Here is a 12,500-nt window from a genome sequence, read left to right as displayed (position 1 = left end):
CCCTTCAAGAACAACTGGCACCTGAGCGACGAGTACAAGCGGCTGGAGAAGCGGCAGGAGCTGGCCGAGGAGCTGAACAAGCGGATCCTGTACGTGGGCGTGGCCAACCTGGTCCTGTTCCCGTTCGTGCTGCTCTTCCAGATCCTGTACTCGTTCTTCTACTACGCCGAGGTGATCAAGCGCGAGCCGGGCAGCCTGGGCAGCCGGCGCTGGTCGCACTACGGCGAGGTGTACCTGCGCCACTTCAACGAGCTCGACCACGAGATGACGGCGCGCCTCAACCGCGGCTACAAGGCCGCCTCGCAGTACATGAACATCTTCTCGTCGCCCGTGATGGCCGTGGTGGCGCGCCACGTCGCCTTCGTGTGCGGCGCCATGTTCGCCGTGTTCGCCGCGCTCTCCGTCTACGACGAGGACGTGCTGCAGGTGGAGCACGTGCTCACCGTCATGACGATCCTGGGCGCCGTGTTGGCCGCGTGCCGCGTGTTCATCCCCGACGAGAACCTCGTGTTCTGCCCGGAGATGCTGCTGCGGAAGGTGCTGGCCGAGGTGCACTACCTGCCCGACCACTGGCGCGAGAAGGCGCACACGTCGCGCGTGCGCCAGGAGTTCTCGCAGCTGTTCCAGTACCGGGTGGTGCACATGCTGGAGGAGCTGGTCTCGCCCGTGGTCACGCCGCTCATCCTCATCTTCCGGCTGCGCTTCAAGGCGCAGGACATCGTCGATTTCTATCGTAACTTCACCGTAGAGGTTGTAGGCGTGGGCGACGTGTGCTCCTTCGCCCAGATGGACATCCGGAGGCACGGCAGCCCCACGTGGCAGCCGGACGTGCTGTCGGAGGAGGACGCCCAGGAGGACGCGCGGAGGCCCAACATGACCACGAGCGGCGGCAAGACCGAGCTGTCGCTCCTGCACTTCACGATGACCAACCCCAAGTGGAGGCCCCCTCAGGAGTCCACGGCATTTATCAACGCGCTGAGAACGCAGGCGCAGCGAGACATGAACGCGCTCACCACGCTGCAGGAGGAGAACGCTCTCTTCTCTTCCCTGAACTCCTTATCGTGTGGCGGGCTGGGCGCGGCCACAACCAGCATGTTCAGGGCCCCCTGGATGCTTGGGGCCCCTGTTCAACCCGGCGGGGTCCAGCAGCAATCCTTCTGGTCCCCCCGGGGCCTCCGTGGGGGAATCTCCCACGTGGAGGGCTCCCGCCACGGCCCGAGTGGAGGCATCCTGTCCACGGTCCAGCAGAGCATGGTTCAGTCTAGCGTCGAGGGCCACATAGGGATGAGTAGTGTGACGTCGGGGCCCGTCGTGGACCCGGTGCTGGCCCCTAGTTGTCTCGGGCCGTCGTCCTTCCTCGGCCCGACCTTGCCTCAGGATCTCACCGCTGTGGACATGAGCCTCAGCACCTTGTACCTGCACGAGCTACACCAGAGACACCGGCACAGAGCCACCTACACAGATGCGCCCCCGCAGCCCCCCTCGGGTCCCCAGGGCCCCCCGGGGGGAAGCTTCCAGCCGGTCCCGTTCCAGGGGCGGCAGCCGCCCGGTGCGAGCGGCAGCGCTAGTGGCAGTGGGGGCGACGCGCCGTCGGTGTCGTACCAGCGAGCGCAAGAGAAGACTCCCCTTCTCGCAGAACCCTAAAGCCTCCTAGAGGAACGTCTGGCCCTGTGGCGGGACTTTCGTTTCACGATAACCCGGAATTTATTATCCTGGTGTTCACTAATAATAATAATAATAATAATAAAAAAGAAAGATTATAATTTAAAACGCTTGGCATTGCTACTTTACCCCGTTTGCCAAACGAGAAAGAATGATGTATGGGCACAGTGGATGTGTTCGGGAAACCGAGTCTGGGAATACACGTGGGTTTCGGAATCGCCCACACACGCATCTCACTCAAACGCCTCCGACTGGGCTCCCGAAGACAACCACTGCTTACGGTCTGACTAGTACTGTATCTGCGCTAGGTTTTCGCCATCAGTTTGACGATTTTTCAAATGAATCAACTAGTCCCGCAGATTTGGTTTCAGTTTTTAGATAGCGTTTGAATTTTCAACTTGTGACAGCTGTTTGTAAAACGATAGACTAATATGCTTCAAAGAGTTTTATTGTGTATAAAATGTACCATAAAATAAGTATTTTGTATTTTCTTAACGTTATATTGGGTCATGATTTTTATGCATCGATATTGCAATTAGATGTGAATGAATGGATCGAGATTTCATTGTCTGTTTTCCAATAATGCTTTGTGAAATGGCGGTTTTCTTTGTAAATAATTTGATTAAATGATCCTGTGATTCTGTCTCGGCATTTTATTTGTCCCACGACTTCGATTTAACCAGTCTGACCCACAGACCGAAACGGGGACGGGGAACTTGACATTGTGTTGATGTTTGTGGCCAAAAATGTGTTATCCTTTTCAAGATGGGACATTTCCCGTAGCTTATCACTGATAATTTTCTCTAAGTAGGATGATAACGATTATCGCTGCCTCATGACAATGTACTGACACGCACTCCTCATGATGGCAGATTTCATTTTGTCTCCTCTGTAACTTTTATGAAGCGGAAGGAGAGAGAGTGAGAGGGTTGGGGGGGGGGAGACTACCAACATGAAGTGTGTTTGTGTGGAAGTGATGTATTTTGCTCGAGATCGATTGTATGGATCTTGCTGGCAGCGGTTGCCTGGCCACCACACGCTCTGTGCCAGGTGATGACCAGTCTGCCGTTATCTCGCTCCCTGTTTTATGCATTTGTTCGCGCCTGGGGTTTTGTGCGGCGTCGGGCCCGGCGGGAGGGGGGGGGGGTAGCTGGCATTACAGTTTTCGTCTACAGAGTGAAAGTCTTTTGGTAAATTGTATCTATGTCTGTCTGAATGTATTTATATATGTATGTATTTATGTGTGTGTGTATATATATATATATATATATATATATATATATATATATATATGAATATTTATGAATATATGCATATGTATGTATATATATATATATGGTAGAAAGACCCACAATGCACAAACTAGATTTATTGAAGGAAGTGAGACAACAGTTTCGGAATCGTCCTTGATTCCATCTTCGAGGACGATTCCGAAACTGTTGTCTCCCTTTCTCCAATAAATCTAGTTTGTGCATTGTGGGGGTTTCTATCATAATATCAACACGGTAGCGTGTTTTTCTATTCATGTATATATGTGTGTGCGTATGCGCGTGTGTGTGTGTTTACATATGTGTGTATATGTATGTATATATATATATATATATATATATATATATATATATATATATATATATATACACTCATACATATACATACATATACATATACATACATTATATATATATATATATATATATATATATATATATTTATATATATATTGTGTGTATGGCTGGATATACGTATGTATATATGTATACATGTATATTATATATGTATGCATATATATATATATATATATATATATATATATATATATATATATATATATATATATATATATATACATATATATATATACATATATATACATATATATACATATATATATATATATACATATATATATACATATATATATGTACATATATGTAATGTATATATATATATATGTATATATATATATGTACATATATATATATATATATATATATATATATATACATTATATATATATATATATATATATATATATATATAATGTATATATATACATATATATTATATATGTATGCATATATATATATATATATATATATATATATATATATATATATATATATATATATTATGTGTGTTAATATGTATATATTTATATATATGCATTTGTTGTGTGTGTTTATATGTATGTATATGTTTATTTATATGTATGCATATATATGTATATGTACATTATATAGTATGAATTTATGTATTTATGTGTGTGTGTGAGAGAGAGAGAGAGAGAGAAAGTGGTTGAGTGAGTGTAGGAAGAGGATAGATGTCAAAGACACGATAAACTGTTAGAGGTCTATAATATGAAAAAATAGAAGAAAGAAGACGTGCAATTTAGAAGAAAAGAGGCATAATGTGTCCGCCGGGTGACACACACGCTGTCTGCTTTCATGTTGTATTTGGTGCAGCGTTGGTAAGGTGATTTAGGAGGGAGCAAGGGGAATAAGGACACACGCGGAGGAGAGGAAATGGAGACGGAGTGATAGAAGAAGGGTACAAGAAAGAGGAAGGCTTAGAGGGAGGGAGATGAATAAGGAAGGAGAGAAGGGATAAGAGCAAGACGTAGAAAGGAGGGAGGGAGGAAGAGGAATAGAGAGTAGAGAAAGAGCAAGAGGTAGAGAGGGGGGAGGGGCAAGGAAAACGGGCAATAGCGAAAGAAACAGAGAGAGAGAGAGAGAGAATGAGTGAGTGTTTGACTAAGAGAGTTCGTGTATTTATCCTGTGTTCCGGATCGGAGGTGATGCAACACGCCACGCTAAGGCCTCGCTCCCTCCCGTGCGCACATGAAGGCTGTGATAAAGAGAGACAAGGGGATATTAAGAAAAGAGACAGTGGGGGAAGAGGAAGTCAGAGGGAAGGGAGGGAGGGAGAGAGAGAGAGAGAGAGAGAGAAGAGAGAGAGAGAGAGAGAGAGAGAGAGAGAGAGAGAGAGAGAGAGAGAGAGAGAGGGAGGGAGGGAGGGAGGGGGGGGGGCAGACGGATATGCAGATAGACAAGAGAGTCACAGTGCAGAGCCACAGTCACAGAGAAACGCAACGACAGTGTATTCCAAACCGTGCACATCGCCCCCCCCCTCCCCCCCCAGCGGAGAGCACCCTTCCCCGCCTGCATACACGCCCGAGGAAAGCGGGACCCGGGCGCGCGGTGCAGCTCAAGGTCGTTGCTTTAGCATGCACGGCCGGTGTTTGGTCAATAGGGGTCGGCGTCACCCTGGCTGCTACGAACCCCCGAGTATGTGACGTCATTCGTACACGAAGCCTGCATGTTGTATTGGTTCGTTTGATGTCCCGACGCCCAGCTCTCGGCTCCGGCGGCCCTGTACGCTGCGCCTGGCTCTCCGTCTGTTAGGCTCTCTTTCTGTGTGTCAGGATGTTTTTGTGTGTGTGTGTGTGTGTGTGTGTGTGTGTGTGTGTGTGTGTGTTTGTATCTGCCGGTCTTTAATCTGCATGTTTGGGAAATCCCTGTGGAAGAAGTATGTGCCATTGACGAAGGCGAGCGACTCGTGGGAGGGATAAAGACCGCTTATTTTATTCTTCTCTTCTGCTGCTTGTGTTTCTTTGATTCCCTGTGGGCTGAACGCTATTCTGTCCCAGTATTTCCCTTCCTTTCTCCTTTTTATTTTTTTTATTTTTCTCTACCTTTTTTTCGTTTTTCAACTTATTTAATTTTCCTTCGTTCCCAGATCATTTTTTTTTAACTGTGCCTTCTCTTCTGGGTAACTCTGCTCCTTCTCATCCTAACCCTCATCTTTATCTCTCTTTCGTTTTTCTTTTCTAATCCTTTATTTTTTCTCCTTTTCTTCATCTCCCAATCTTCCCGTCGTCCTACTCCTGTTTCCATTCCCCCTTTCTCCCATTTTTCTAGAGCGTTTCTGTTTATTTTTTCTTCACGCATCTCTACGTCCCCTTCTATCTGCCTTTGGTTTTGTCTGTTCTTTCTCTCTCACCTTTCCCTCCCTCTTTCTGTCTGTTTTGTTTTCTTCACTTTCTTTCCTGCCTTTTCTCTATCTGTGTTTGTATTTTGTCGCTCGCTCCTCACCCCTCCCTGTGTTTTATTTTTTCTGTCTTTCCTTTCCCCCCTCACTATCTATCATTATTCTCTCTCTCTTTCTCTCTCTCTCTCTCTCTCTCTCTCTCTCTCTCTCTCTCTCTCTCTCTCTCTCTCTCTCTCTCTCTCTCTCTCTCTCTCTCTCTCTCTCCCTTCCCCCTCTCTCTCCCTTCCCCCTCTCTCTCCCTCTCTTCCCTCTCTCTCTCCCTTCCCCCTCCCTCTCTCCCTTCCCCCTCTCTCTCTCCCTTCCCCCTCTCTCTCTCCCTTCATCCCTCTCTCTCTCTCTCCCTTCCTCCCTCCCTCCCTCTCCCTCTCTCTCTCTCTCTCTCTCTCTCTCTCTCTCTCTCTCTCTCTCTCTCTCTCTCTCTCTCTCTCTCTCTCTCTCTCTCTCTCTCTCTCTCTCTCTTTCTCTCTCTCTCTGCACTTTCTCCCCCTCTCTCTCTCCTCTCGTTTTTACCTTTTCCTCGCCTTGCTCTCTCCCGTCTCGTCCACTGCATTCGACCTTCATTGTTCCTCGCGCCGACTAAATCTCTTGATCATTACTCTAAAGACAAGTAATCTCCCCCACCCACCCCCTTCCCCCCACACCCTACACCCCCCTCCCGACTCCATCCTCTCTCCCCCACCCCCACCACCCCCTCCCGACTCCATCCTCTCTCCCCACCCCCCACACCCCCTCCCGACTCCATCCTCTCCCCCTCCCCTCCCCTCACCCCCACCCCCCACTTCCCACGGGTATGGTTTGTATTTCAATTTGCTTTCCCTTCCGACTCTGAGCCTTCGCAGCAATTTCAATTTGGGAGGGAATTTTCCTCATTGGCGCCATTCTGTCTCCCTGTTTTCTTTCTTACGTGTCTGTCTGCCTCTCTCTCTCTCTCTTATTCTCTCTCTCTCTCTCTCTCTCTCTCTCTTTCTCTTTCTCTTTCTCTTTCTCTTTCTCTCACTCTCTCTTATTCTTTCTCTCTCTCTCTCTCTTTCTCTCTCTTATTCTCTCACTCTCTCTCTCTCTCTTATTCTCTCTCTCTCTCTCTCTCTCTCTCTCTCTCTCTCTGTCTCTCTCTCTCTCTCTCTCTCTCTCTCTCTCTCTCTCTCTCTCTCTCTCTCTCTCTCTCTCTCATTCTCTCGCTCTCACTCTCTCTCATTCTCTCTCTCCCTCTCCCTCATTCTTTGTTTGTTATTTTCCTTTCCCTCTCCCCATCTCTCTCCATTTATCAATCTCTGTATCTGTGTTTCTTTTCTTATCCTTCCATTCTTCCTTTTAGCACTTCGACGTCCGGCCCCCTTTGCCCCCCCTCCCTCCTCCCCCTCCCGCCCCGCCCAGGCTGCAACGCGCCTTTGCTCTGCGTGTATTTTAGCGGCAACGTCGTCCCACCATTTCCTTGTTCGTGCTTTACTTCCGGTTTACTTCCTTCTCTTTTTTCTCTCTCTTCCTTTCTCTCGCTTTCTCTCTTTTTTCTCCTGTTCTCTCTCTCTCTCTCCCTCTCCCCTCTCCCTCTCCCTCTCCCTCTCCCTCTCCCCTTCCTCCCCCTCTCTCCTCTCTCTCTCTCTATCCTCCCTCTCTCCTCTCTCTCTCCTTTCTCTCTCCCCTCCCTCTCTCTCTTTCTCTCCCCACCCTCTCTCTCTTTCTCTCCCACCCTCTCTCTCTTTCTCTCCCACCCTCTCTTTCTCCTCCCTACCTCTCTCTCCCTCCCTCTCTCTCTCTCCCTCCCCTTCCTCCCTCTCTCTCTCTCTCTCTCTCTCTCTCTCTCTCTCTCTCTCTCTCTCTCTCTCTCTCTCCCTCTCTCTCTCTCTCTCTCTTTCTCTCTCTCTCTCTCTCTCTCTACTTCTTTGTCTCTCTTTTATTCTCTCTCTCTCTCTTACTCTCTCTCTCTCTCTCTCTCTCTCTCTCTCTCTCTCTCTCTCTCTCTCTCTCTCTCTCTCTCTCACTCTCTCTCTTTCATTCTCTCTCTCTCTCTCTCTCTCTCTCTCTCTTTCTTTATCTCTCTCTCTCTTATTCACTCTGTCTCTCTCTCTCTTTCATTCTCTCTCTCTCTCTTTTATTCACTCTCTCCCTCTTTTATTCACTCTCTCCTTCTCTCTCTTTCATTTTCTCTCTCTCTCTCTTTCACTCTCTCTCTCTCTCTCTCTCTCTCTCTCTCTCTCTCGCTTTCTCCCCTTCTCTCTCTCTCGCTCTCCTTCTCTCTCTCTCCCGCTCTCCCCTTCCCCCCTCTCTCTCCCCTCCCTCTCTCTCTCTCTCTCTCTCTCTCTCTCTCTCTCTCTCTCTCTCTCTCTCTCTCTCTCTCTCTCTCTCTCTCTCTCTCTCTCTCTCTCTCTCTCTCCCCACCTCCTTATCTATTTCTCTTTCTTGCTCTCCTTCCCCTCCCTTTCTTTCTTTTGCTTTTCTTCCTTCCTCCCCTCTCCCCTCTCCCCTCTTCCCTCTTCCCATCTTCCCTCTTCCCATCCCCTCTTCCCTCCTATTTCACCACCACCGCCATCCTCATCATCATCATCATCATCTATTCTATTATATTCCTGTTTACAAAGCTTTCCCCCGCCTTGTTCCCCCGCCACACCAGGCCAAGCCACACTCCCGCAATCCAATGTACTGTGTAGATCTTAAGCTGCCAAGCCACCCAGCCAATTTCGCCGAATTGTGCTTGGAATCCGAGAAAGTTTGATGTCGGTGCGTGCGTGTGGGGGAGGGAAAGGGAAGGAAGGAAGGAGGGTAGAGCGAGAGAGGGAGGAGGGAGGAAGGAGAGGAGGAGAGGTGAGGAAGAAGGGAAGGAGGAAGGAGGAGGCGGAGGAGGAGGGAGGAGAGGAGGAGGAAGGAGGGGGTAGGGATATCGGAGGAGGATTTTTTGTTTATAGTTATGCATAAATTTGTTTCGTATTTTTTATTGTTGTTATTGTCATGTTTATGGTTTTGTTATCATCTTTGTTGGTGATTTTGTTGTTGCTGTTGCTATTGTTATTATTGTTGCTGTTGTTCTTGTTCTTGTTTTATTTTAATTGATATCATCATTATCCCCCTTCCCCTCTCCCTCCCTCCCTCTCGCTCCTTCCCCCCACCTTTATTCTCTCTCCCCACCTCTCACCCTCTCTCCCTTTCCCTTCCCGCCACCTGTCTCCCTGTTCCTCCTTTCCCTTCATTCCCTATCTCTTCCCTCACTTCTGCCTGTGTTGCCTCCCTCCCCAGGTCCTGCTCTCTTCTCTCCCCCTGTGGAACTTCTCTCTCTCTACCCCCTTCACCTACTCCTCCTCCTCCTCTTCCCCTTCCCCTTCCCGACTTCCTCCTCCTCTTCCCCTTCCCCTTCCTCTTCCTCTCTTTTCTCCTCCTCCTCTCCTTCCTCTTTTATTTGTCTTCCTCCTCCTCCCCCTCCCCCTCCCACCCCTTCCTCTTCCCACCTCCTCCTCATTCTTCCTTATCCTCCTCCCTCCTCCTCATTCCTCCTCTCTCCTCCTCCAGACGCGTTCCATTTTCTCTTCCTTCAGATCTTGGTAATGAAGTGCAACGGGAGGCTCGAGTGTGCACATTGCAAGTTGATCGATGAGAGTCAGCGGGTCGGGCGAGCGGAAAAGGGAATGGGTAAATGGGAGGGGCGATAGGAGAGGGAGGGAAGGAGGGAGGGAGGGAGAGGAGGGGAGGTAGAGTGGATGGGGTTGGGTGAGAAACGAGGGAGGAGGGTGGGGGGAAGAGGGAGGGAATGGATGGGGTGGGTGAGGAAGGGAGGGAGGGAATAAGGTAGAAGAAGGAGGGAAGAGAGAGGGAAGGGAGAGAGGAGGAAGGTGGGGGAGGTAGAATGGATGTGGTGGGATAGATAGGAGGGAGGAGGGAGGAAGGAAAGGAGATGAAGAGTAGAATGGATGGGGGTGGGTGAGAAAGGAGGGAGGAGGGAGGGAAGAAGGTAGAATGGATGGGGGTGGGTGAGAATGGAGGGAGGAGGAGAAGAGGAAGGAGGAAGAGTAAGAATGGATGGGGGTGGGTGAGAAAGGAGGGAGGAGGGAGGGAAGAAGGTAGAATGGATGGGGGTGGGTGAGAATGGAGGGAGGAGGGAGGGAAGAAGGTAGAAGGGATGAGACTGGGTGAGAAGGGAGGGAGGGAGGGGATGTAGAATAGATGGGGGTGGGTGAGAAACGAGGGAGGAGGGAGGGAAGGGAAGAAGGTAAAATGGATGGGGGTGGGTGAGGAAGAGGAGGGAAGGAGGAAGGAAAGGGAAGAAGAAGGTACAGAATGGATGGGGGTGGGTGAGAAGGGAGGGAGGGAGGAAAGGTAAAATGGATGGGGTTGGGTGAGGAAAGGAGGGGAAGAGGAGGAAGAAATAAGAATAGATGGGGTGGGTGAGAAGGAGGGAAGGAGGGAGGAGGAAGAAGGTAAGAATGGATGGGGCGGGTGAAGGAGGGGAAAGGAACATGGAGAGGGGTTGGTGAGAATGGGAGGGAGGGAGGAAAAAGGAAGGGAAGGAAAGAGGAGGTAATGAGAGAAAAGGAATGGGAGGGAGAGAATGAAGATGGAGTTCAGTGAGTAAGGGAGGAGGGAGGGGAAGGGTAACGAAGGAAAGGAATGGATGGAAGGAAACAATAAAGAAGGAAAGGAACAACGGAAGGACTGGAGAGAGAGTGAAGGAGGGAGGGAAGAGATGGAAAGGATTATGGGGGAGAGAGAAGAAAGAGAAAGAGATTTGTAGGTAGAACGAAAAGAGGGAAGCAAGGAATGAATGAAGGAAGGAAGTAAGGAAGAGAGGGAGCGGGGAAGGAGGGAGGGAGAGAGTGAACGAGAGAGAGAGAGAGAGAGAGAGGAAGCTAAAAAGGGAAGAAGAGACACCGCGAGACTCGTGAAGACCTGTAAATAAATACACGTTGCGACACGCTGGGCTGAAGCCTCGGCCGAAGCGACTTCGGAGGTGGAGTCATGGCGGCGTCATCGCGGTTCCCTGTGGCCGAGTGTGCGTGGCGCCCGCGCGGATTCGCGTGTGTGTGCGTGTGCGTGTGCGTGTTCGTGTGTGTGTGTGTGTCTGTGTGTGTGTGTCTGTGTGTGTGTGGGTGTGTGTGTGTGGGTGTGGGTGTGTGTGTAGTGTGTGTGTGTGTGTGTGTGACTTTGAGAGAGAGAGAGAGAGAGAGAGAGAGAGAGAGAGAGAGAGAGAGAGAGAGAGAGAGCGCCAGGTATGTACACGTCCGTGCATACGGAGTCACACACACACATACACAGAGGGAGAGGAGACAGGCACAGACAGAGAGAGAAAACGATAGGCTGAGAGAGGGAAAGGGAGACCGACCGATAAGGAAACAAATGACTGCGACGAATTTCTTTTTCTTCATCTTCTTAATCCTCCTTTCTTTATAGAGAGCTAGCAGATAGGATCGGGACCTCCCCCGCCGTTCCCTGTTGCGACACGCGAGATGCCATAAAGCCTTTACTGTATTGCAGCGTAGGGGGGAATTGACCCTTAAGGGATCGTTGCAGCGTCATCCAGCATCTGAGAATAGGTCGAGTGAGGTCATTACCGTCGCTGGCACATCGTCTTTTGTTGCAAAGGTCGTCTGCAACGCGTTTTGTTGTTGTTAGCGAGTGAGTGGGGGCAGGTTTTCTTTCATCCATTTCTAATTTGGTTAATTGGTCCCTCTTGTGATCGTTGTGGGCATTGTTGTCTTATCATTGTCATTATTATCAATAATTGTTATTAATAGCATTTTCCCTATTTTTACTACTTCCATTACTGCTACTACTTCTATTACATCTGTTATTATTGTTCATCATTATTGTCGTTTGTATAGTCACTGTCGTTTATTTGTTTGTTTATTCAATTACTGACTTCTCAGTGTGTGATGTGTATATTTCCATCATCACCATCATCAGGTGTGATGGGTCGGTTTGGTTTGTGTTGCAACTGGCTGGATTGCCTCTGAAATCTTGTGATTCCTTTGTATTGATTGTGGGGAGCGGAGGGGGGGAGGGAGGAGGAGGAGGGGGAGAGGGAGGGATGGGAGGGAGGAGGGGGAGAGGGAGGGATGGGGGAGGGAGGAGGGGGAAGGAAGGGAGGGATGGGAGGGAGGAGGGGGAAGAGGGAGGAGGATTGGAGGGAGGAGGAGGAGGGAGGGGGGAGGGAGGGATGGGAGGGATATTGAGAGAGGAAAGGGGAGGGTTCTTGAGGAGGGGGAGGGAAGGGAAGAAGGGATGAGGAGAGGGGGGAGGGAGGGAGGGCATGGGAATTCGTGACAGGGGAGCAAAGAGCAAACAATAAAGGGGGAAGAAGGTGGAAGGATTAAAGAGGGGAAAGGGAAAGGGGTGAAGGGGAGGGGAATGGCCCACCGCCGGTCGTTGTTGCTAGGCTGTGAGAGGGGAAAGGGGGTCGACCTTGGGAATTTCAAGGGTACGGCCAGATGTGCGTGCGTGCGTGTGTGTGTGTGCGGTGCGGCACGTGCCACTCGGTCACCGTTACACCTGTTCGCACATGTGAGTCAGGTCTCGTCGCTGCCGCTGACGAGAAAGGCTCTCTGTGCTGGGGTATTATGCAACGGCGGGGCGTGATGTTGCAGGCCAATGTGTAATATGTGGGACTTGTTTGCTTGTGTGTGTGACGTGTGTGCTTATGTATGTTTTTGTGTGTAATTTATGTGCTTATGTATGTTTTTGTGTGTAATTTATGTGCTTATGTACGTTTTTGTGTGTAATTTATGTGATTATGTATGTGTTTGTATGTGTGACTTGTGTGTTGGTGTGTGTGCGTGTGCATGTACATGTGTGTAATTTAAGTGATAGTA

At 49.4% G+C, this 12,500-nt stretch overlaps 2 protein-coding genes across 2 annotated transcripts in view; both read left to right on the top strand.

Moving 5' to 3' along the window:
* The window catches only part of Atg9 (autophagy-related protein 9), an 11,674-nt gene extending 9,369 nt beyond the window's left edge, over positions 1 to 2,305 (top strand). Inside the window, exon 2 of the mRNA XM_070127380.1 lies at positions 1 to 2,305. This exon is cut by the window's left edge and continues 210 nt beyond it. Within this exon, the coding sequence (XP_069983481.1) occupies positions 1 to 1,644 (1,644 nt within the window). The 3' untranslated portion in view covers positions 1,645 to 2,305.
* LOC113816982 (gamma-tubulin complex component 6) overlaps positions 1 to 12,500 on the top strand; it is an 87,121-nt gene that overhangs the window by 9,983 nt on the left and 64,638 nt on the right. The window lies entirely within an intron of this gene.

Source organism: Penaeus vannamei, chromosome 11 (genome assembly GCF_042767895.1).
Source record: "Penaeus vannamei isolate JL-2024 chromosome 11, ASM4276789v1, whole genome shotgun sequence".
Taxonomy (NCBI): domain Eukaryota; kingdom Metazoa; phylum Arthropoda; class Malacostraca; order Decapoda; family Penaeidae; genus Penaeus; species Penaeus vannamei.
This window is presented reverse-complemented; position numbering and strand designations above follow the sequence as displayed.